The sequence below is a fragment of the Diceros bicornis genome, chromosome 6, assembly GCF_020826845.1.
Source record: "Diceros bicornis minor isolate mBicDic1 chromosome 6, mDicBic1.mat.cur, whole genome shotgun sequence".
Taxonomy (NCBI): domain Eukaryota; kingdom Metazoa; phylum Chordata; class Mammalia; order Perissodactyla; family Rhinocerotidae; genus Diceros; species Diceros bicornis.
This window is the reverse complement of record NC_080745.1, coordinates 58,016,748-58,041,145: the sequence shown is the minus strand read 5'-3', so window position 1 is coordinate 58,041,145 and position 24,398 is coordinate 58,016,748. Positions and strand designations below refer to the sequence as shown.

The window sequence follows — 24,398 nt, the reverse complement described above, 5'->3', positions numbered from 1 at the left end:
CCTCATCATTAAAATAAAGCACCTACTTCATAGAGTGGGTGTGAAGGTCAGATAAAGTCCCTGACACTTTTAGAACTGCTCAAATGTTATCTATGATTTTTTTTTTTTTTTTTTTTTTTTTTTTTTGCTGGCAGTGGTAGTGGTGTGCCTACTGCCTGGCCTGGATGATAAATTAAACCTTTATATCCCTACAATATTTACTCCCTTCCAGCTAGACTGCAGCTCAATATTGAAGGCTTTCAAATGCAAGTTGTGAAATTTTGTATTTGCCATAGAGAAGTCGTGATTATTGAAGGATAAATGTTCTATCATTATCAAAAACCACCTAAAGGAGAAAGAAAAATAATCCTCCTAAGTTATGTTTTCTTTCTAAAATTGTATATCTGAATAATGTAAAGAAAGTATAATAAAATAGGATATCACACTGATGAAAAATAGGGTACTTCATGAAGTACTTTAAGTGAACATGGTGAAAATATGTTCACAGTGATATTTCATCTTAGAAATGTATTCAGTAAGAAATCCATTTATTCAACTATTCTCTTGATTTGGGGAAAAAAGGGTTAGTGGGAGAAATGACAGAATAGGAAGTGTAGGAAGTAATAAGACTTCCATTTTAGTAAAGAGCTTTAATGGTTTTTCCAATCACTTTCATACTTATCCTAGGTCAGCCTTGAAGATGTTTGTAGGAAATTTTAAAAGGTCCCCTCTCTCCTCCCCCATGATAAAAATGTCAATATGGAGGAAAAGTGGAATTGAGCTTTCTTCACAGCACCCTGAGGACTGTCTTCTGTGGTGTTGATCATATCACAGAACCCTTATTTAAATAAAAATTAGACTATTGTTTTTGGCTTCTTAAAAACCCCAACTACAGTTCTTGGTTGTAACAGAGTAACAATTTAATAATTACCTGTTGTCTCTTACCATATCTTTTGTATGACTTTTCCTGTTGTTTGTTTGAGAAAATGCCTCCAAGAGATAAGAAGGCGAGTTTTGAGGGCCGGCCCTGTGGCTTAGTGGTTGGGTGCGCGTGCTCCACTGCTGGCGGCCCGGGTTCGGATCCCGGGCGCGCACTGATGCACTGCTTCTCCGGCCATGCTGAGGCTGCATCCCACATACAGCAACTGGAAGGATGTGCAGCTATGACATACAACTATCTACTGGGGCTTTGGGGGAAAAAATAAATAAATAAATTAAATTAAAAAAAAAAAAGAAGGGAATATATTTAAAAAAAAAAGAGTTTTGAGAAGGGTAATGAGCTAATGAAAACTGTCTCTTATTTCTTTTTTAAGTACAAAATTCCTTGGGTTGGTAGAGGTATGAGTGAGACCTGGGTGGGAGGAATTGTTCTCTGCCCTCTTTTGTAGTGGGCTGAAGGGAAATCCAACTCTCCTCATAACTATGAGGATTAAGAGAATTTTTGGCGTTGGGACTGGTGGGATAAGAGATAGGGGAATAGGTTCATCTCTATACCCTCCTTAATAGCTGTCCCCCAAATTGCTACTATTGATGAGGGTTCACCTAGCCACTGGGGAACCCCTGTGAAAACCCAGGGTCATTGGGTTTGATTAATCATACCCTCCTTTAGGATTAATATTCAAAGAGGACAGAGTGATGAGACAGCAGAATAATAGGGAAATACCAACCACAGTGCATTGGGCAGTGTAGGTGACATTGCGAAGCAAGGTCCTGTCACCTGGCTGGGGTAGCACAATATAGCAGACATTTTGGCAAAAAACAGGAAGGAGTCACCTTTCTCTCATCCTATGCAGTCTCCTTACAATAGAAGAGTAGGCCTGGCTGACTCCCTGGGGGTAATGCCTGATGAAACATTTTTTTGTGTGTGTGAGGAAGATCAGCCCTGAGCTAACATCCATGCCAATCCTCCTCTTTTTGCTGAGGAAGACCGGCCCTGAGCTAACATCTATTGCCCATCCTCCTCCTTTTTTTTTTTTTCCCCCTTTTTCTCCTCAAAGCCCCAGTAGATAGCTGTATGTCATAGTTGCACATCCTTCTAGTTGCTGTATGTGGGACGCGGCCTCAACATGGCCAGACAAGCGTGTGTTGGTGCGTGCCCGGGATCTGAACCCTGGCCGCCACCAGTAGCTGAGCGCGCGCACTTAACCACTAAGCCACGGGGCCGGCCCCTGAAACATTTTTATGTGTTTGAATTTTCTCTTCCTTCACCATTCATGGAACTGAAATTTGAAAAATGAAGAGAGCAGATGTCAGTTGAGAACTGATATTGAAGGGTTTGCTTTTCAAATGTATACTGAATCTGGGGAAAAAATAGCTATCTCCCGATAATAGTACTTTAAAACATTTAAATTGGCAGAAACTTGGAAGGAATAAATGCTTCCCCTTTGGTGTTATAGAGGCATTTTTCTTTATTTATCACAATTTAAAGTTGGTACTATAGAGCCTTTCACAAAATTGGCCCCTTTTGTGGAATGTTGGGGTCCCCTTGTTTTAGAAAAAGTGCACCTTCATTACATTTAATTCCAGAAAAATACACTCTCTTTACTTACTTGAATCGTTGCTCCAGTTCTATTTTTATGCTACCTCCCTTTGGCCCGTATCAGTTTGTCTTGTATAAAAGTTAGCAGATTGCACAAACTGTTAGGGCACAGGTTCTGAGTTAGCAGGAAGTGATTGTTTTTGATCTGTACGAGGGGGGACAGTAGGTAGAAGTTGAGTGATTTTCTTTTTTTTGGTAGGCACCTCCCATTAATTTGCCCAGTGATGCTTTCAATATAGCAGTGTAATCACCTGAGAGTTTTAAAAGAAAAAAATTATGTGTACTTTAATCCTGGGCACTACCTCCAGAAATTCTGATTTAATTGTTCTAGAGGACAGCCTGAAATGAGTAAATGTAGGTGCAAAGGAATTAATAACATGTCAAAAATTAGCCGCTGCTCGTATGAGAAGAAACTAAGATTTGACCTCAGGTCTAAGCTCACAGCTTTTGCTTCTTACTTCTTTGGAACATATTCAGAATATTATAGTACCAAATTTTTATCATTTTTCCTTAAAAAGGATTTAAAACACCATTTTATTGTATTCTTACATATCTTATTATTGCATCTTGTGGATACTTTTTCTGAAGGAATGTATCTTCAGCTTTATAGAGAAAATTGGTGGAATATAGAATTCTGTAGAATATTCATTTTGTCTTATAATGCTAGAACACAGCACTCACATTCTGTTATGTGAAGGTCTCTGAAGGACTTGACTTTTTAGAGTAAATAGGGATGATTAGAGGAAGATACAGCAGTTGTTTACTATCATAATATATTGCAGAAGTGAAGAGAGAACTTTCATAATTAATTATGAATTAATAAAAATTCCAGTTTTTATTTTGGACATATAAAAGTATGGGTTTAGTTGGACTCTGAAACTTTGACTAACAGTAGAGGTAGTTTTTTATAACTAACCTTTTAAATATGAATGTGAATTGCGCTCATGAGTCTGTGATTTTTACAGTCTGAATAACCATATGTGACCCTATTCTACAACTCTTCCCTCCATCCCCTCTAACCCCCGTTATCAGGCCCTGTGCAGTGAGGAAAGTGGGACACAGTCTCAGGTTTCCACAGCATCATTTAACTCAGTAAAACCAAGTCTGCCTTCCAGTTTTCGAAACTGTATATTTTACGCTATACTTAAAAGATAGCTAGCTGACAAGAACAATTTAAAAATAGCAGACCATGGACAGGTGACAAAATGTCACGCTGGCAACACCAGACTGCATTAACAAAAATCACCAGATGTCACACACTTGATTCTATTTTCACAGCTGATTAAACAGCAGTATTTGTTGGACAAAAGAAAGAAAAAAGAAATGGCCTCATCTGAATTGGGAATTAGTTTTTCTTTTGCTGTTATATATTTTCTCTCTCCTCCAAAATCCCATAGTAACTGTAAAATGTAAGATGCACAATATAGTAAGTAAAAAATAAAATTATAAAATAATTCCAATTTTAGAAAAGAAATACAGTCCCTAAACTGGAACACTATAAATCAAAATGTTAACAGAGCTTGTCTTTGATTGGTGATCTTGTTTTCTTCATTTTATCTATAGTCTAGTTTTTCTCCAGTGAAAATATATTGTATTTTATAATCTAAACATTAATTTGTGAAGAGGTAAAGAAAGTAACTTACAGAAGCCATAAATGGTTTTTACTAAACAGAATTTGCATTTGGTTGGGAAAAATTAGATTATTTTTAAATAGTTGGTTCCGATGGGTCTGGCATTGACCCAGAGTTTCTTATAAAATCACTTGTTGATCCAGAGATTCGTTGAAGTCAAAGAGGCCGACAGAATTAGGGAGGATACCAGGAAAGGCAAAAAGTTTTCTGTTTGCAACAATTTGTGATACCTTCATCTACAAAACATTGCCTAAGGCTTTTGTTTTGCTGCATCTTTAGAAAGATTGAATTGGAAGCAGTCGGTGTGGGATAGAAGATGATAATTAGAAAACTACTAAGCTTCTTTTCAGTTTCACCTTAGGAAAAGTCCTAAGACCTCATAGAAAGAGTCCAAAAAGGATCCAGCTTCTAGAGTACTACAGAGAGGGGCACCCGTTTTAAGTTTGGGAACATAAGTAGTTCCAGAACCATACAAAAACTATTACTTGATGTAGTGATTTTAAACTACATAATTCTTTACCATAAATGATTGTAGCACAGGAAATAAAAGAAGTTGAATGAGGATCAGCTAAATTTGGGTGTGCTTGGTTTTCTTGATAACCCTTTATTATTCTATGAATGTTTAGGGAACATCTCTAGCTTTTAGGAACCACACCCGCATCTGAATATTCCTTGGTCAAAATTGAAGAGACCTTCTCTATATGCCATTTCCTTAGGTTCTGATGGACAGTAATTTTGAACTCTTGTTGGGTTTTTAGGTAGACTTTCCAGTGACTGGCTATTTACTGTTAAATGTGAATACCTCGTGGGCGGGCCCTGTGGCTTAGCGGTTAAGTGTGTGCGCTCCGCTACTGGCGGCCCGGGTTTGGATCCCGGGTGTGCACCAACGCACCGCTTCTCCGGCCATGCTGAGGCCGCGTCCCACATACAACAACTAGAAGGATGTGCAGCTATGACATTCAACTATCTACTGGGGTTTTGGGGGAAAAAAAGGAGGAGGATTGGCAATAGATATTAGCTCAGAGCTGGTCTTCCTCAGCAAAAAGAGGAGGATTAGCACAGATGTTAGCTCAGGGCTGATCTTCCTCACAAAAAAAAAAGAAGCCCTCTCCACTGATGAGGGTCTTCTATAAAAAAAAAAATGTGAATACCTCAGAATATGATGAATAAATCACATCTAGTTTGATAGATGTTAGTATTTGGTGGTAATGAATCCAAATAAGGTCTTGATTATCTGAAAATAATAAAGGAAAGAACATTGATATGACTGTCTAAAACCAGAAAGTAAATTCTTACTACTGAGTCAAAGCCTTGCTCTGGTGACAAATTTTCCTATAATAGGTTCTGATCAAGGTAGTGGTAGGAGATAGTACTCATTGCATATGGTGTAGACTGTAATTTTTAGGGACTCTAAAACGACTTAGTAACTGGAAAAATGTAAGGAACATAGAGCAATTATATATATAGATACTATTAAATATGTCTTTTAACAATAGGTAGTTTTTGAAATTCCTGATAATTAGCTTCTACTAATTATGAAAAGATCTACAAAATCTATAAAAAATAAAATAGGCACTTCTATTAAAGAGATGATTTTTTTACTAATATAATGATTTTTCTATAGAAAACATTAAAATATATTCTATAAAAGAGTTTTACTATAATATAAATGCTAGCAAAATAGTCTCCACAAAACTAGAGATAGCTGTAATATTTTCCTCCTAGTAATGAAGTTTTAAATATAAAAACTAAAAATTAGAACAGTTTCATCAGAATCCATCAATTGTTGATTTTCCCATTCTTAATTACTCTCTCTCTCTCTCTCATATACACACACATATCCATCAATACAAGCAACATTACACTTATGAGAGTTTTATTTTTTCCCTATCTCTTGATATGAAATGACTTTTCACAAATTACTATGACCTGAGGGTCTTTAAGAGATTAGGCTGGCCTTCTCTAGGCAAAAAAATGATTTGACTAGGAATTCATGATTCCCTCTTTTTATTTGAAGCAAATGCTCTGTTTTGTCCACTGTGATTCTTCTCTTTGGGGCTCGAAGAGATTGATAATACTGTTTGCCTCCAGTACCCCATAACGAAATGATGACTGACCTTTTGCATTTATATATAACATTGTATTTGTTGTAAACTCAATCACTTCTGCCATATCTCCAGCTTTCTCTGTATCACTCTCTCCCAAAATACTATTGACATTTATTTATTTAAACAAGATAGTGACATAAAATTAACATTTTTCTGAGAATTTCCTGATAACCTTTGACATAGTGGACATGAAATTCTCGCAGAGCCAAGTTCATAGATATTAGCTTTACACAAAAGCATTGTTTCAATAACTATTTTGTTGAAGGAACTGGCCAAGAAAACATACTAAGTACACTTTTTTTTTCATATAAGATTCTCTCTCTGTTTCATTTTTCTTTTGATACATCCACCTCTTTTTCCCAAATAATTAATGAAAAAACATACCAAATGTCTACATCTTCTACTCTTAGCCCTGGAGGCTATTAGTTGAAACATCTGATTCAGATTTGTCATCTTATAGACCAAAGATTGGCAAACTTTGTCTGTAAAGGACCAGAGAACAAATATTTTAGACCTGTGGGCCATATGCTCTCTGTCACACATTACTCTTTGTTTTTTAATTTTTATCTTTGTTTTTATAACTCTTTTATGTAAAAATGGTTTAGCTTCGAGACGTACAAAAACAGGCAGTCAGCCCATGTGAGCAGATGAAGTTTACGACCCTTGTTACTATAAGGTCCAAGATCTGGAGACAAGCATTATGCCAAGATCACATAACTAGTTAGTGGTAGGGGCAGTATAAGAACCCTAGATTTTAGGCCAGTCGTTGTTTCCCACTATATCTGTTGTATAAATTTTGCCATCTTTCTTCTGGTTGCCATTCTGATAATTATGTTGCATTTTTGAGCCACTATGAAACCTTTATCTTTTTATTCTCTCTAAGCTTCCGGTTTATATACTTCTTTGAATTTATTATTTTGCTGCTTGAATTTGAAGAGCGGTGTGAATGGTTGTTTAAATAAAATGCTTTATCTAAGGAGTTGGCATGTTTAAATAGGAATGCGGGAGACACGTTAAAATTTCAGACTATTATATTGGAAGCATCTTTTTTGTTTTGTTTTATTTATTTGTTGTTATTGAGACTTTGGCTTCGTCTTAAGGTTTTTTGTGTTTATGTTTTATGACTTGATTTAAAAACTTGTAACTGCTGTGGTCTTTGATAGCATTGTTATAGATTAATCTGTTTTACCTTTTTGTAATGTTTGTGTTTTACAGTGTATTTGAAATGATTATATTGTATTCTTTTCTTTGTGCTTAAAATAAAATTATTTTATTTTTTAGGACGCATGGGAATAAATTTCCATCATCCAGGAACAGATAATATTATGGCACTTAACAGTAAGTCTTCATATGAAATGTTCTATAAAATTAGCAGTCAAGTTTACAACATGTAATTTCCACTTTCCTAATTGTTCATTACATTTCAGCCTTCCACTGAGTGCATCACAGATCATTATTCTATACCAGTGGTTCTTAAAGTGTGGTCCTGGACCAGCAGCATCAGTATCAATTGGGAACTTATTAAAAACGCAAAATCTCAGGCCCCGCTACAGACTTGCTGAATCAGAGACTTTAAGGATGGGGCCCAGAAATCTGTGTATTAACAAGTCCTATTGGTGATTCTGATGCAGGCTAAACTTTGAGAACTGCTACTCTATACCAGGGTTGACAAACTACAGCCCTGTGACCCAAATCTGGCCCACTGCCTGTTTTGGTAAATAGTTTTACTGAAACACCCCCATGCCTGTTCATTTTTTGATTGTCTGTGGCTACTTTTGTGCTACAAGTGCAAAAAGCCTAAACTATTTACTATCTGGCCTTTTACAGAGAATGTTTGCTGATCCCTGCTGCATACCATTGGGGTAGAGGAAGGAAGGAGGAGAGGAAAAAAGGAGGGAGGTGAAGGGAGAAGAGGGAGTGGGGTAGAGAATGTGAATGAATAAATCAACTTATTTATACATAACTCAGAATTTTCTTATTGTGGTAGGTAACCAAGAGGTGCTTCAAATCGGACATCAGGGGTCTCCCATTAGTGGAGTTTACATGGTATAGGTGTCAACAGCTTTGCAGATTAGAAATGGTTTTGTCAGTATAATTGTTGGATTGAATTCTGGAGTGTCAAAACCTTATCAACCAGAAAGTCATTGTATTAATTATACTGGAAGAAAAATCTGGCTGGCATCAGATCTCCTTCCTACTATCTATGGACCGAATAGCTTTGGAGAAGAAGTCTCTAAATGGAAATTGTCAGTTGTCAGAAGGACCATACAAGCCATTGAGTCTCTCAGGATTTAAGTTTTCTCTTCTATCAAATGAGTGATATCAGATTGTCCCCTCTTATCCTCTCAGATCTACAAGCTGACTCTGGATATACGTGCGAGATGTACTGGGTAAATTCTAGGGCTGTGTACAATATTACCCCTTGCCTTCTTGCTTAAGTAAAGATGTTGAAATGCCACTGGAGTTCCGTAGGCAGATTTTAGGTTCTCGCTAAAATACAGCTTCCACAATTCTTTTGGTTCTGATGTGTAGCCTACCTCCCAGTGAGCACTGCTGAGAACCACTGGCAGTGTGTGATGATACAGATCCTAATCCACTCCACACCTATTTTGTTCTATCCTCTCTTTTGGGAGGATCTTGAAACAATAAAAATTCCAGTCTATCTACCTCTGTTTTCTAATATCCAAAATAAAGGTCACTTTACATTTAGATTTTGCTACCTCTAATTTTTTTCCTAAAAGTAGGTACATTGGGGTGAGGATTAATAAACATGCTTAACTTGCTGAGCTTCAGCAATTTTATGAAACTTTCTGAAAACACTTCAGTTAGGTGATGGGATTTAGAGTTGAATGTAAAAGGAAAGAACAGTATGGTAGTGTATCTGCCTGAAGGAATGAGTGTCTATTTTAGAAAAGACCTAATTTGGCATGGTGTGAGTCCTCTTTTGCAAGAGAGAGAGGATATAATTTCTTATTTTCTGTGTGAAAAATGAAGCTAAAAGGCATTGTTCTTTTTAAAAGGTTTTGATTCTTTTTGATTTGATTCTCTTTAATTCTCTGCTTTTAAGAGATTTTATGTTCTTTCCACTTTGTGCATGTTGCTTAAATCCCTCTTTTAGCGTCTAAATTCCTCATCTGTAAGAGAAGAGGACTAAATTAGGTTATCTTAATGGTTGCTTTCAAAATGAAGATTATGTGATTCTATAATATTTTTTAAAGTACCGAAAGGGTCATTTTGCCAATATCTATATCTTATGTTGATGAGTTATGCATATTTGCAACATTATGGCAGATATCAGAGTGCATTAATCTTCAAATGACTCTGTGGGTGCTGCTCAAGGTGAAATGACTCTGTGGATGCTGCCGTGTAGGCTCCACAAAGTAAACCATGAAAACAACCAGAGGTTGATATTAGCATTACTTACTATCAGTTCTTTTTCAAAATTGACTCTAACTCGAAATGATCAGAATAAACAAAATTTCCTCCTTGGCAGATACTTGTGATACCTACAGATTTTGACAAATTTGCTGTGATAAAGCTTTTTTTCCCTTTTGTATAGTTGGGCCCAGCCCATCTGGTGACTTAATATGTGACACATACACAAATACACTTATGTATTTTTTATCTTCCCTTTTGTGCCTACCATTTGTTGGCCCAACAATTATTGTCCTGTTTCTGGTCTGTCCTTCCTTTCCCTCAACCTTCATATAGGAATAATTGAGGTGAAGTCACAAATCATTAAAATTTATTAATTCAGAATTTGTGATTATTGAAAGGGACTGGGCTGAAGTTGAACTTCAGACAAGAAGCGACTGGCTAAGAAAATGAAAGAGAATTGAGTCACTGGTTAAATATTTTAAAAAAGGAAATATGAGTCAGTTGTAGTTCCTTCTTTCTTACCCTTTTTTGCTATACAGAATCTGTGCTTCCTAACTCTATACGTAACGCTGCCATTCACTGTGTCTTCAAAAAATCTTCCATCCTCCTTTTACTTCCTTGACCTCACCAAAACCCAAAACTCTCCTGAAGACACTGTGTTCTCAGCTCTCCTGACTTGATGGGAAAGACAGAGGTGCCATGGTGAGCGTTCTCACTTCTCAGTACTACTTCCCAGCTTTGAATGAATTCCCATTTTTTGGTGTTCTAGTGCATGCCTTTCAGTTATACTTTCCTCTAAGAGTCACCACCGCTGATGTCATCTAGAAGACAGAAAATGGAGCTTTAGTAGCTCTTACTTTTTGTCAGTATAGGTCTTGTACGTCAGTATAGGTCTGATTTTTTCCTGTTCAAGGCCATGAATCTAGTAAGAATTAGCAGGCCAACCTTTGAGGAGGAAACGAAGAGACACATCTAAATTTTGGCTTTTCCTGAAAATATTAGGTCCTCAAGTATTGTAGCATATAGAAGGGGAGATGGTGGGAAGAAATTCTAATCCATCAGTAAGACTTGTCACTTGTCCAGTATTTCCGAAAGTAAGTTAGTTCTGAAACAATATGCCCCTTCCATTTAAACTGGTAATATATTTTTCCTTAACTTTTTAATTAATTCTGTCCTTTCATCCTCTTCACCCTTACACCAAAAACACTAGAAATTTGCCTAATATATTTTTATTTTTTCTGCTGGAGAAGGAAGGAGGCTACTGAGATTGCTTCCAGCTATATATGTAGTAGTTCTATCAGCCAGATTTTTTCTAACACCAACAGTTCCTTGTGTTTTTTGTTTGGTTGTTTGTGGGTTGTTTTGTTTTGTTTTTTTTGGTTATACTCTAGGAATAGAGTTTAGCAGTTGTGGGTTTATACAGGATTCATCCCTGACTTGGTGATTTTTCCTCTATTATGATGATCGTCAGAAGAGGATACTGGTGCCTCCGTGATTAGTCAAGTGAACCAAATTTATGGTCAAATTAATGTTCAAAACCAGAATACCTGGTCTGATAATTTACTCTAAGAGATAATCACTGCCAAGAGTATCCACTTCATTCTTTTTGACTGATCAGCTCCTCTTTTTCCAAGTAGAGAATGGGCTTGGAAAAACAGTTAAGTATCAGAAAATTGCTTGATGAGTACAAAATTAGAAACAGAGGGAGTAGTGTGTCTTAAGGGATGGTATCATTCAGCTGCAGAGAGATATCTTCCAAGCAGGCCACGTGGCATGTGAAACCTGACGATGGAGCAGTGAATTAGCGTAGCCATGAAAAGCATTTTCTAGAGTCAGGCAGATCTGGTTCCACCTCTTACAAGCCAAATCACCTTGAGGCCACATTCTTAACTCCTCTGCCTCTTGTTTCTTCCCCTGTAAAATGGAGATAATGATCACTAAAGTGGCTGTATATAAATCTTGCAAAGCTTAGCATAATGCCAAATAGATAATGCTCAGGTGAGCTGCTATTGTGATTGCTTGCATCAGCTTTATTGCTGCCTTTTTAAGATTTCCTTTTCTTTGCACGTTAGAGTTCTAAAACATGAGTTTATCTTACATTGGTTATATTTGAATAGATATTTTCCTGATAGAATTTAAGGCAGCGCACCTACCAGTCATTCATAGGTTAGAGTGGCTGTACTAGGGTACCTTATCATCTCTTTTGGTATAAATCCTTTTTTTCTGCATGAAATGCTTCCTGCCTCTGTCCCCTGACTTTGGAACATGCACCTTCTTTGGGGCTTAGAGTTGCCGTAACTGTTGTGATGTTTGGCACTTTTAAAGGTGCTATACAGTGATGTTTGGAATGTAAAATGGTACAGTCATGTGCCGCATAACAACATTTTGGTCAACGATGGACTGCATGTATGATGGTGGTCCCATAAGATTAGTATCATATAGCCTAGATGTGTGTAGTAGGCTATATCATCTAGGTTTGTGTAAGTACACTCTATGATGTTCGCACAACAATGAAATTGCCTAACAACACATTTCTCAGAATGTATCCCCGTCATTAAGTGTCGCATGACTGTATAGCCACTTTTTTGTGTGTGTGAGGAAGATTAGCCCTGAGCTAGTACCTGTTGCCAATCCTCCTCTTTTTTGCTGAGGAAGATTGGCCCTGGGCTAACATCTACACCCATCTTCCTCCACTTTATGTGGGACGCCCGCCACAGCGTGGCTTGACTAGCGTGCATAGGTCCACGCCCAGGATCCAAACCTATGAACACCCGGCCACCAGGAGCAGAGCGCGCGAACTTAACCACTATGCCACTGGGCCAGCCTGACTGTATAGCCATTTTGAACAAGAGTTGGGCAGTTTCTTAAAAAGTTAAACATATACCTACTATATGATACAGCAGCTCTACTCCTAGGAATTTACCCAAGAGCAAAAATGAAAACGTATGTCCACACAAAGACATGTATGCAAATGTTCAAAGCAGCATTATTCATGATCACCAAAATTATAAATAATCCAAATATCCCTCAATTAGAGAATAGATAAATTGTGGTACAGTCATACAATGGAATACTATTCAGCAATAAAAAGGAATGAACTATTGATTCATGCAACAACATGACTGACTCAAAATAATTATGCTGAGTTAAAAAACTAGACGAAGAAAGAGTACATACTAGATTATTCCATTAATACAAAATTCTAAGAAATGTAATCTATCGCGACAGAAAATACATCTTCAAGAATATATTTTTTTTTTTTTTTTTTTTTTTTTTTTGTGAGGAGATCAGCCCTGAGCTAACATCCACCAATCCTCCTCTTTTTTTTTGCTGAGTAAGACGGCCCTGGGCTAACATCGGTGCCCATCTTCCTCCACTTTATATGGGACGCCGCCACAGCATGGCTTACCAAGCAGTGCGTCGGTGCGCGCCCGGGATCCGAACCAGCGAACCCCGGGCCGCCGCAGCGGAGCGCGCGCACTTAACCGCTTGCGCCACCGGGCCGGCCCTTCAAGAATATTTTGAAGTAATATTGTCCCCCTTTTGTCAAAGGACAAAAAGTAAGGGCTTAGAGGGGCCAGCTTGGTGGTGTGGTGATGAAGTTCGCATGCTCCACTTCGGCGGCCTGGAGTTTGCAGGTTTGGATGCTGGGTGTGGACTTGCACACTGCTCATCAGGCCATCCTGTGGCAGCATCCCACATACAAAATAGAGGAAGATTGGCACAGATGTTAGCTCAGGGACAATCTTCCTCAAGCAAAAAAGAGGAGGATTGGCAGCAGATGTTAGCTCCTGTGCCAATCTTCCTCACCAAAAAAAAAAGTAAGGGCTTAGATCTTAGAGCAGTCATGTGATAAGAATGGCCATCTAGTTGAGCGAGCCTCTGAATTTCTTTGGTCTCTCCTTTGTTTAAAAACCTGTAAGAGGACAGTTACAATACTCACTCTAACTACCGCGTTTTTATGAGATTTAGATGAGATTAGGCACATGTACAAATAAGGTATTATTACTGCTACATTTGGAAAGAAGATATGCCAGAGAGTGATTTTTTTAGAAGTAATGTAACAGAAGCTCAATTTTATTTAAGTTAAAATTTTTCATGTCATTTGTTTTCTGATATCCTTCAGTTTGTAACTAGAGTCTATTCCAGGTTATAAGAGGTGAATAAGAAATTTGAAGTGCCACTTTCCCTCTGACAGGGAGAGATGATTGATTGCCCTTACTTTTCCTTGTCAAAGTTTTTAAAATGTTGATACATTGAGGAGTCCTAGAACCTGGACAGGTTGAAGACATATTTGTAATATCTTAAAAATACCAAAAAGACATTTACTTGCTCAAGAAATTCTGAGGTCACTGATTGTTAAACAACTTATACATAGCTGATGCACCAAGAAACTTGGAGCTTTAGATTATGCTGCCTTCCACTTTTTTCCTCTTGTTAATATTTTGGAAGATTTTGCTTATATTTCTGTTTGAACTGAGGGCTGCCAGAGCATTTGTTGAATCAAAAGAGGAAATGTGGAAGGGTTGTGGTATGAACTTTCGTGCTGGGCAGAGACTCCTGTGTGGCCACAGAACCTCCTCTTCCCCCTTCCTTTCATTCTCTGCTGGGAGTGAACTCCTTAGGGAGAGGCTCAGCTGAGAGGAAGTGGCAGAGAGGGAGCTGAACACGTGATGCTTTTATGCTAAAATGGGAATAGAGCCAGGTTTGCTAGAATTCCAAATGGAGTTTTCCAAAATTTGAAGAGTACATTGTATTTCTGCTCACCGTGAGTGGATATAAGTAAATAATTTTTTAGTAGAGTAATAAGATAGTGAAGGAATTATTTTGAGATTCTCAGATTAAAGACATTGTCTCTGAGTATTTTGAACTTTTAGAAGACAAGATCCAGTGCTGCTGTTTCTATCTGAACATATTTAGAAGTAAAATTAGTATACAATTGTGGTATGAATAAGTTGCAAATGATGGCTAACTAAAAAATGAAAAATAGGCATCAGAAGGATATGTAATGTTCTATAACTTTTAAGTAGTCAAGTTTGAATCTATTTTGGATGGATGCTGTACATGAATGTGGTAGGGGACCTAAGGGCATTATTATTTTGTTTTGTATTGACCTTCTCGTTTTACAGATGGGGAAGCTGAGGTTCAGGAGACTATCTGAATTGGATAGGATGACATGATGGAGCCAGGAGCAGAACTTCTGCCTCCGGGTTGAGGGTGATAACTTTTGCTTTAAATACTTAATTGTTAAGAGTGATCGTATTATTTTTCTACTAGTTTAACATAAACACACAAATTCAGTGTCTTTGGGAAAATCATTTTTCTAATATTACTTGTCACCTTGTTTATGCTCTGAATGCTTAATAAATTCTCTTTTCCTGAAAAATAGAGTAATAAACCTGGTCTACATGACCTGACGTTGAACATTGTAAATAAGTGAAGTCTGAAATATTCTTGACTTACTTGATTGGATTTTGGAAGAAGTTCCTTGTGTGGGTAAATATGTCTAAAGTGCCAGGAATTGGGTGCTTCCAACCTAATAAAAAAGATGCAGGAAATTTAAAGGTTACTTACTTTTCCCTCTGAACTTCCTAGTTGGCTTTCTCCATCTGTGTAGGCAGTAGAACCTGGACTTCCCATTTTTAGCACTCACTGCACTTGTGATTTAATGTGGATGTTTCTCTTTAATATGGGTACTTCAAGAGGGCAGAGACTAGCTTTTATTCTCTAGCAGCTGTTCACTGCTTCAAGTGCAATGCCTGGCCCATTGAGTACGTACATAATATGGGAGACCAGAAGAGAGGGAAAGATTATCTCAGAGAGATGATGAAAAACACAGTGTAACAGCTTTAGAGAATATCTAATCTACCTTAGTTCCTTCCTAAAGATTTGTTTTAACTCTTCCATTTGAAAGATGGTAGTAATATATATAGATCTAGCAATTAACCGTTTACAAACTGCTTTCACAGATCTCTGTGCCTTTGTAATTCTTATAACAGTTTGCCAGGACATAATCAAAACCCATTTACTTAAGCACCCCAGGATTATTCTCTTATCCAAACAAAGCATGGCTATGTGATAGAGTAGTAAATAAAATGCAGTTTTTAAGATAAAGCTGGAGACTTCAAAGGGATTTCTAGACTTCAACAAGTTATAAGAACGCTCTGTGATTCATTTCCCTCTGCTATTGGGGCACCTTGATAGAAAAGTTGAGAATGATGGTTATTTATTTCATCTTTGTTGCCACCTTGTTTAAGGCATGGTAGAGTCATCATTGTCTAAAAAAGGTAAAGGAACTTGCTGACATCATACAGCCAGCAAATAGCCATCTATGGCTTGGACACAGATTATTCTGCCAACCAGTGCCTTAATCTAGTATGATTTCTACACTTTTGGGTTTTCCCAAAAAGATCACTTAGGTTTCATTTAACTCTTTTAGTAACAGTTAGCTGAATAATACTTTATTGATTGTGGAGAATTAGTGTACTTCCAAAAGTGATCAGTTTTACTTTCAGAACATAGTCTGCCTTGTTAGTGGCAGCAATTTTCACCATACTTCCACTCAGGCCTCTAGTATATGCAGATTGGAAGTCTGCGACTTGAACAAAGACTTGGTTTGCAGATGATCCCTAGGTAAAGTTAAGTGGGTGAAACTTTGCCTTCCTCTTTCTGTTACCCTCCACACATATACACTTTTGTTATCTGACTAAAGTTTTTTTTTTTTCAACCTAATATAGTGGAAATAATGCAGTTTTGGGGGGCCAAACAAATCTGGGTTTTAATCCTGAATCCGTCACTTATTTGCTGTGTGACCCTGGGCAAGTTACCTGTGTGTTTTTTTTTTTTTTAAAGATTTTATTTATTTATTTTTCCCCCAAAGCCCCAGTAGATAGTTGTCTGTCATAGTTGCACATCCTTCTAGTTGCTGTATGTGGGACGCGGCCTCAGCATGGCCTGAGAAGCGGTGCGTCGGTGCGTGCCCGGACCCGAACCCGGGCCGCCAGCAGCGGAGCGCGCGCACTTAACCCCTAAGCCACGGGGCCGGCCCACCTGTGTTTTTTTTAAATGGACATATTAACTTCTTCTTTATAAATGGTGAGGTTAGGTGTGCAGTGCTCCTATTACCAAACCTGGCAAGAAATACACACCTAACAAATGCTAGTCTCTGCTCCTTCCTTCTTCTACCCCACATCCCCCTTTTTTTCCTTTTGACTTAGCAGTAATTCTTAATCCTGGCTATACAATCAAAATGGGAACCAAAATAGAAAATACCTGTGACCCCACACCAGAGACTATAATTTAATTGATCTGGGATGAAACTTAGTTGTGGGGGATGAGCGAGGGGTGGATAGAAAAGACCAGAATTAGAAGTAGTTACCTCTTGAGAGATCCACTGCTGCCCCACCCCTTGCCGATGTCTGTCTTTATCTGAGCATGAAGGAATCAAGTAGTTTAAGGACTGTGCCGTGCGTTCCCTCCTGTTCTTTGTTTTCGCTTAAGACTTGGCCTGCTTTTATTGTCCTTTGAGGTTTTCCCAAGTCCAGGTCAGAAGAGGCAGCTGTCTTTGAGAGGTCAGGGCAGAGGTGAGGGGAATGAGCAGCTCTCCATGTTGCTGGAGCTCTACCCAAATTCTCTGGTCAATTCCTTTCCATAACTTTCTTCCGTGAAGGAACCCTCCTTCCCACGTGGGAGGAGCCTTGTTGATAGGACAGAGACAAGGAGCACTGACCAAGAGTCCAGGCTCCTGAGCACACCAGTTACCATTTTGTTCACTCTCTCTTTTCTCTATGTAATTCCCTACATTATTTTGGGGTTCAGAAACGTAGGATTAGCAAGTATTGGCTGTCCTGAACAGTCCAGAAATTTAGTATTTATATAAAGTTTGAAGAAACCTCATGAGATTTTGGCATAGTGGTTCAGAGAAGACAATTCATTAAGAACATATGCCAGATATTTGGATGCATACCTCTGTTGTAGGCAGTTTCAGACTTGATTTGGACAGATTGTTCTGTGTAAACTATAAAATACGCTGTTATGTGATTAGAATCCTCAGGACCTTTCTTGATTTTTTGCTTTTTTGGGGGGCAGTTATTGTGTCATTTAGCAACATGCTATTGAAATAAAAGTAAGATGGTAATTAATTACTCTCAGTAGAATGCTGTTAGGCCACAGGTGTGGGGATGCAGAGACATCACTTGCTGTAAATGGATATGGGTGCCCACTCTCTCCAGCCAGTGATAGCAGTATAATGCAGAGATTCTTTACCTAGGTTTGTTTCCAAAGAAATCTTATCAGATGTACATGTTTTGAATGATCTTTTCCTGTTTTAGTGAGGAATTTAGGACATGGACCTAGAAGTTCTGAAGTGATTACTTTGATAACATGTCACATATTGAGAGGTTCTATTAGTAACCCATAAGATAAATGTAGTTTAGAAAGTAACTTAATACTAGGTGTGCTTGGACACTTCAAGGTGGTCTAGTGAAGCCTTGAACTTACATTTGGGACAAGATGGGGAAAATGATAGTAAGTGGAAATGGGCAAGGGGGTTACGGGTTTTCGAGGGAGCAGAGAAGAAGAATAGATGTCAAGACATGTGGGTATCTAGATTCTTATGCTGACCAGATAGGTGCTTATATTATAATGATACTGTCTGAAGAGTAGGTTGAATTTGTGTGACTGGAATATCTGGGCCTGATATGTGGAATAGTGGGAATGAGGATCTGAAAGGTAATTAGGGATCAGATGGTGAAGGACCTTGGATGTTCTCGTGAGAAGCCTGGACAATGAAGTGTTGCCTTACTGGAAAGTTAGGTTTATCCAAAGGAGAGTGTTCAGGGTGATACGGGATATGGAAAACCATTTCTTATAAAGGATAGCTAAATATATCTTCACTGTAGGAAAGAGAAAACCAAAAGGAGATAAAGTAATCCCTCAATAAAAGTGGGATTAGGCTGGAGTCTATGGTTAAGGATAATAGAGAAGCAAGTGTAAGAAAGAACTTTCTAACAAGTAAAAATGGTCCTACCGTGGAGTATAGATCTTTAGTTTTCCAGTCATGTTCTATGGAACCCCAGCAGCCAAGAACTTACTTTAAGGGCCACTATGGGGGAAGGATACCTGACAGATTGGGCTGTGGGTTCCTGTGCTGCTTCATCTTGAACAGCCTTGTCCAGGGAACAAATATCTCATATTTGTTGGAGGAGAGAGTGTTCTGCTGCTTGGAAAAGAAGTTTGAAAAAAACAACTGGAAGAGCCTGAAGTGAGCCTCCTTATTCTATCTTAACTCTCGATTAAGGTATTCTAGCAAAGCCAGATAGAACATCTTTGTGTTGGTCACAGAAGTAATTCCTGTTTTGTTTGGCAGATTGATTAAAAACCTATAGGTTTTCTGTAAGAGTTTGTAAGCAATAAAACAGAGTGTTGCAAAAGTTCAGTTGTTTAGAATGCAGGATACAGTTCCATATGTTATTGATGACAATTAGATTTTCTGACCAATCTACAAAAATATCTATTAAAAATACTGATTTTAATTCATAACATAACAGCTGTAAGTGTAATGATTAATAGAAAACAATAGTGCTATGGTAGTAATAATGAAATAAAACAGAAAATTTGGGTGAGAAATTCCTTTTTATTAATCTTGGATTATGCTACTAAAAGCAGGCACTTAGAGGATGATGAAGTTTGTGGAAATTCTGAAGGCAATTTCTGGGTACTTTCAAGGACTTTATAGGTTTGAAATACTGGCTCTTCAGTCTTGGCGGTTAGGAATAAGTGCTTTTCAAATGTCCATCGACTGGTGTATTACTTTACTAGGGCTGCCGTAACAAATTATCATAGACTAGATGCTTAAACAATAGAAATTTATTATCTCACAGTTCTGGAGGCTGGAAGTCCAAGATCAAGGTGCTGGCAGGGTTGGTTTCTCCTGAGGCCCCTCTCGTTGGCTGGCAGATGGCCACCTTCATGCTGTGACCTCACATGGCCTTTTCTCTGTGTATGGGTGTTCCTGATATCTCCTCTTATAAGGACACCAGTCCTATTGGATTAGGGCCCTATCCTTATGACCTCATTTAACCTTAATTACCTCTTTGAAGACCCTGTCTTCAAATACAGTGACATTGGGGGTTAGGACTTCAACCTATGAATTTTGGGAGGATGCATTTCAGTCTACAGCAACTGGTGAATGCATAAATTGTGATATTTCCATATCATGGAATACTACGCAGCAATAAAGAGCAATGAAATATTAACACATGCAACAACATGGATAAATCTCAAAAACATTATGCTAAGTAAAGGAAGTCAAATACTTTGATTCCATTAATATGAAGTTGTAGAAAGGGCAAAGAAAACTATAGTACAGAAAGCAGATTGATGGTTGGGGACCATGGGTTGGGGGATGGGACCAACAGCAAAAGTGCATAAGGAAGTTTTTTAGGAAGACAAACTGTTCTATATCTTGATTATGATGGTAGTGGTTACACGACTATATATGATTGCCAAAATTGATCAAACTGTATACTTACAGTGGATGAGTTTTATTGAATTTAAATAATACTTCAACTTAAAAGAAAAAAAGAATAAATGCCTTAAAGCCATGTGGACCTAGATTCAGTCCCAGCTCTGCTGTTTAGTAGCTGAATAACTTGAGGCCAGTCATTCTCTCTGGGCCTCAGTTTGCCCATCTGGATATATATATATATTATGATAGTTGCTTTGGGAATTAGAATAGATATGTTAAGCGTTTAGCATATAGTGCCTGAAGCATGGTAAAATATCAGTAGGTTATTATATTTTACTTTATGGTATTTCTTCTCCTTTATAAAGTATGTCAGTAACACTAGCATTATGCTTGTCAGTTATTAGTGTTACTTTTTAGGCTTGCAAATGGAATGGAAAGAAGATTTTCCTGAAAAAAATGGGTAAGAGTCAAAACGAGAGAAGGGTAGGAAGAAGGGATTTTTAAATGTCCAAATACTTTATGTGAATGTAGCAGATGAAAATGTATCCCATCTCTTCAAGCATCATTTTACCTGCTAAGTTCATGTTGTTTATGGATAAATTGATCTTTTCAATTATAATTTGGCAGAATTGAGAATCACCAGGCTAAAATTATCTTACCTGCCATTGTAAAGACAAAGATAGAGGAGGAGCATTTTTTTTTTTATGAGGAAGATCAGCCCTGAGCTAACATCCATGCCAATCCTCCTCTTTTAGCTGAGGAAGACTGGCCCTGGGCTAACATCTGTGCCTATCTTCCTCCACTTTATATAGGACACTGCCACAGCATAGCCTGACAAGCGGTGCCTCGATGCCGAACCTGGGCCGCCAGCAGCGGAGCGCTTGCACTTAACCACTACGCCCCGGGGCCGGCCCTGAGAAGGAGCATTTATGGGATAAACTCCATCACTTCTCCTCTTTGAGAATTTACAATCTAATTAGGGAAAAGGGGAAATTTTCGTACTAACTTTAAGATCTTAACCCATCTTAGGTAGAATTTTTTACATGACTAATACTTAGACAGAAGCTGAAAGGGACCGTTAGATGTTTGAATAGAATTTAATTTTGCCTACTGAAGTGGTATTCAAAAAATGTTTGCAGGGTGTTTTTAAGAAACTGATTTTATTGCAAGGAAAGTAACAATTTGTTGTTACAGTTGACTTTTAACAGTCTTGACAGATATTTCCAAGCTGGTTAGTAAAATGTTGTACTAAGGTATGTGTATCCTGTTCATTTGTTTTTCATCAGTACAGCATCCCAGGAACTCTGCTTGTTTCTGAAATGGTGCGTGCTACTTTGATCCACAATAGAATGAAGATCTCTGTGTATGTGTGTGTGTGTGTCTCTCTCTCTCTCTCATTTTTGAGCCTCTATGGTGGAATCTGTATGTGATGTTGCTTTGCTTAGAGAAACTTCAGCAAATTTGGATGAATCCATGTAGTTGCAGAGTTACTTTAAATTTTAAAATCAGATCATAATATGCCCTTGGGGAATCACGTGTATGAGTGCAGCCATTTAAAACTGAGTGCAGACCAAGTCATACAGAGTAACAGATGATCCATTTTACAGTGTTTCTTCATATGCCTAACAAAGCACCGTATCATTAACATGAGAGTGCCATTCACAGTGTACTAGTCATTGATCATGTAAGCTTATTTTCATAATAACTTTGTCATATCCCACTGCAAAGTACATGTACCTTTTTCTATGTATTCTGATGGATTGAAAGTAGGTCTTTAATTTTTTTCAGTTTTGGATTATTCTGGTTTATGCTTTAAAGACTAAAAAAATGTTAGCATTTTGGATTTTCTACATTAATCTTATAACCTTTTATCCCAGGGAACCAATCTAAAATATTTGTAATGTTTTATTTTTTTGTTGAAGTATAATATACATACCAAACAATGCACAGATTATAAATGTATAGCTTGATGTATTATCATAAATTGAACACAACCATATAACCAGTACCTAGATCAAGACCAAAACTGTATCAACATGCCAGAACCCCCTCAGGTTCCCTTCCAGTCAATACCCCTAGCCAAGGGTACCACTACTTTTACTTCTAAAAATTAAATATAATTTTTTATGAGGTCTAAAATTGTTTAGTACATATGAAACACTAGAATAATTTTGTCTGTGATGATGATGATTGAGAATCAAGAATTAAAGTTCTTGGAGGAAGTAGATAGGATTTTGAAAGTATATCACATCTTGCTATCTCTAGTATAAATTTATACTAGTATAGAATATATTATTTAGATGGAATTAGTCACATTACTCTCTTTTTTTCCTATGTGGGATTGTTTTGTGGTGGCTCGTATAGTTTATATATTCAATATTCTTTTTGTTTAAAAGTCATATTTGTTCTCAGGGGAAAGCACTACTTTTGTGCTCCTAAATTTCTCTCCTTGGTGTCCATTTTATTACCTCTCCTTTAGGGAAGAGTTTGACTCTAATAAGTCTATTTGCAAATGGCCTCATATGAGCAAATTTTTAATCACCAACAGAGTTGACCTACATTCTAAAGGTCATCAAGGCATGTATTACTCCCTCCCTTGATTGCACACTCATCTAACAAGCCATATTTGTTGAATACCAGCTTGGTACAGAGCATTCTGCCAGGTGCATTAGAGGATATTAAAAGGAGTACAAAATATGGACGTTGCCCTCTAGAAATTTAACAGTATGGTGAGATGGTTGGAAGTGTGCACTCTGGAGCCAGAGTGCTTAGATTTATATTCCAAGTCCACCACTTCCTAGCTGTGTGATTTTAGGCAAGATATTTAATTCTGTGCCCCATTTCCCTCATCTGTAAGATGAGGCTAATAAGAATACTTAGTTCCTAAAGTTGTGACATATTAAATGATATTAATATATGTAAAGCATTTTAAACTGTTCCTGGCGCATAGTAAGTACTCATTAAGTTTAAGCTGCTGTAATAACAATCACTATAAGGATCATAGATAAAATACTGAAATTAGGACCAAGGTAGCACATAATTAAATGCCACAATGAGTGATGAAAGCAACTTGAGGCATCTCAGATCACTTCTTTAAATTGGCTGCCTCTTCCATATGTCATCTTGCCACCATGATATCAGAGTCCCCAGGCTGACATGAACCAATTTACTGTCTTTGATTAGAAATGGAAAAGGAGAAGAATCTATAAAAATCATGAACTGTTTAAGGAAGCTTTGATTAAAACTCTCAAGTATGTCTTTTGCAATTCTTCACCCTCTCCCCAGTTCAGGATGCTCCACTCCACCGCCAAGCCTGTCTGGGTCTATTCACTTCATGTTCTCTTATTACCTGAATATTTAGCAGTTGAAGACTTGAGTGAACAGCATTCTCATTTATCTTTTAGAGATGTTAAGGTCTGATGACTCATTTGTACCTAGTATTGTAATCAGACTCTTTTTCATTGAGTATCTGGCCAGAAATCAGATAATGAAAGAACAGAAATTTGTTGTTTGGAAGAGAAATGAGTAATTTCGAAATACAGCATGTTTTATTTCCTCTCTAAATAGAGGTTTTGCAGTTGGGGTATTGGGCAGCATGACATCATTGTGGATGGGGGAAGGAATAAAGAAATAAGTGGTAGGATGTCAAAACTTGTTTAATCTCTTTTTAAGTGTTGTCCATTAGTATTAATTTACCCATATTATTATAAATGAAATACACTTCTTGGGAGGCCAAGCTAGGAAACTAACTACCATTTATTATACATTCTGTGGGGAGATGAATTCCAAGTTCCACATAATGAAAAGTGCAAAAGTTCCTTAAAATTTTTTTTTTTTTGGAATGCATTCCCTTTGTAAGTGATGTAAACAGTAATTGCTATGTAAATTCAGAAGAGATTTTTTTCATTGAGAATTATAGTGATGGAAGGAGCTAGGGAGCAAGTAGGGCTTGAACTGGATAATCCTTTTTAATGTTTGTATAAAGGGAAAGTGAAGAGGCCGAAGTTATGTAGGTGAGGGTGAGTATGATATCTGAAGAAATGTGGAAACTAGTAGAAGATGAGACTGGCCAACTGGCATTTCAACCTTCTAGCTGAAAAGTCTGAATTCTTTTCCTAGGAGAGAAATAGTTTTTAGTACTACCTTATACTGTAAATGTAACCCCAAATTATCCTTGTTTTTTGCTTTTAAGTTAATATTATGACATTTTGTGCTTTAAAAAATGGACTAGAGTTCTCATTTATTTTTATAGAATTTGGGGTTTCAAATTTGAAAAACTTTCCACTTTGAAAATC

The 24,398-nt window shown here is 37.5% G+C and overlaps 1 protein-coding gene across 3 annotated transcripts in view; it reads left to right on the top strand.

The window, feature by feature from the left end:
* The window catches only part of CPEB3 (cytoplasmic polyadenylation element binding protein 3), a 178,927-nt gene that overhangs the window by 70,659 nt on the left and 83,870 nt on the right, over positions 1-24,398 (top strand). For all 3 annotated transcript variants that reach the window (XM_058543532.1, XM_058543530.1, XM_058543531.1), the window contains exon 4: positions 7,539-7,595. In XM_058543532.1, coding sequence (XP_058399515.1) covers positions 7,539-7,595 — 57 coding nt within the window. The remainder of the gene's footprint in view (positions 1-7,538; positions 7,596-24,398) is intronic.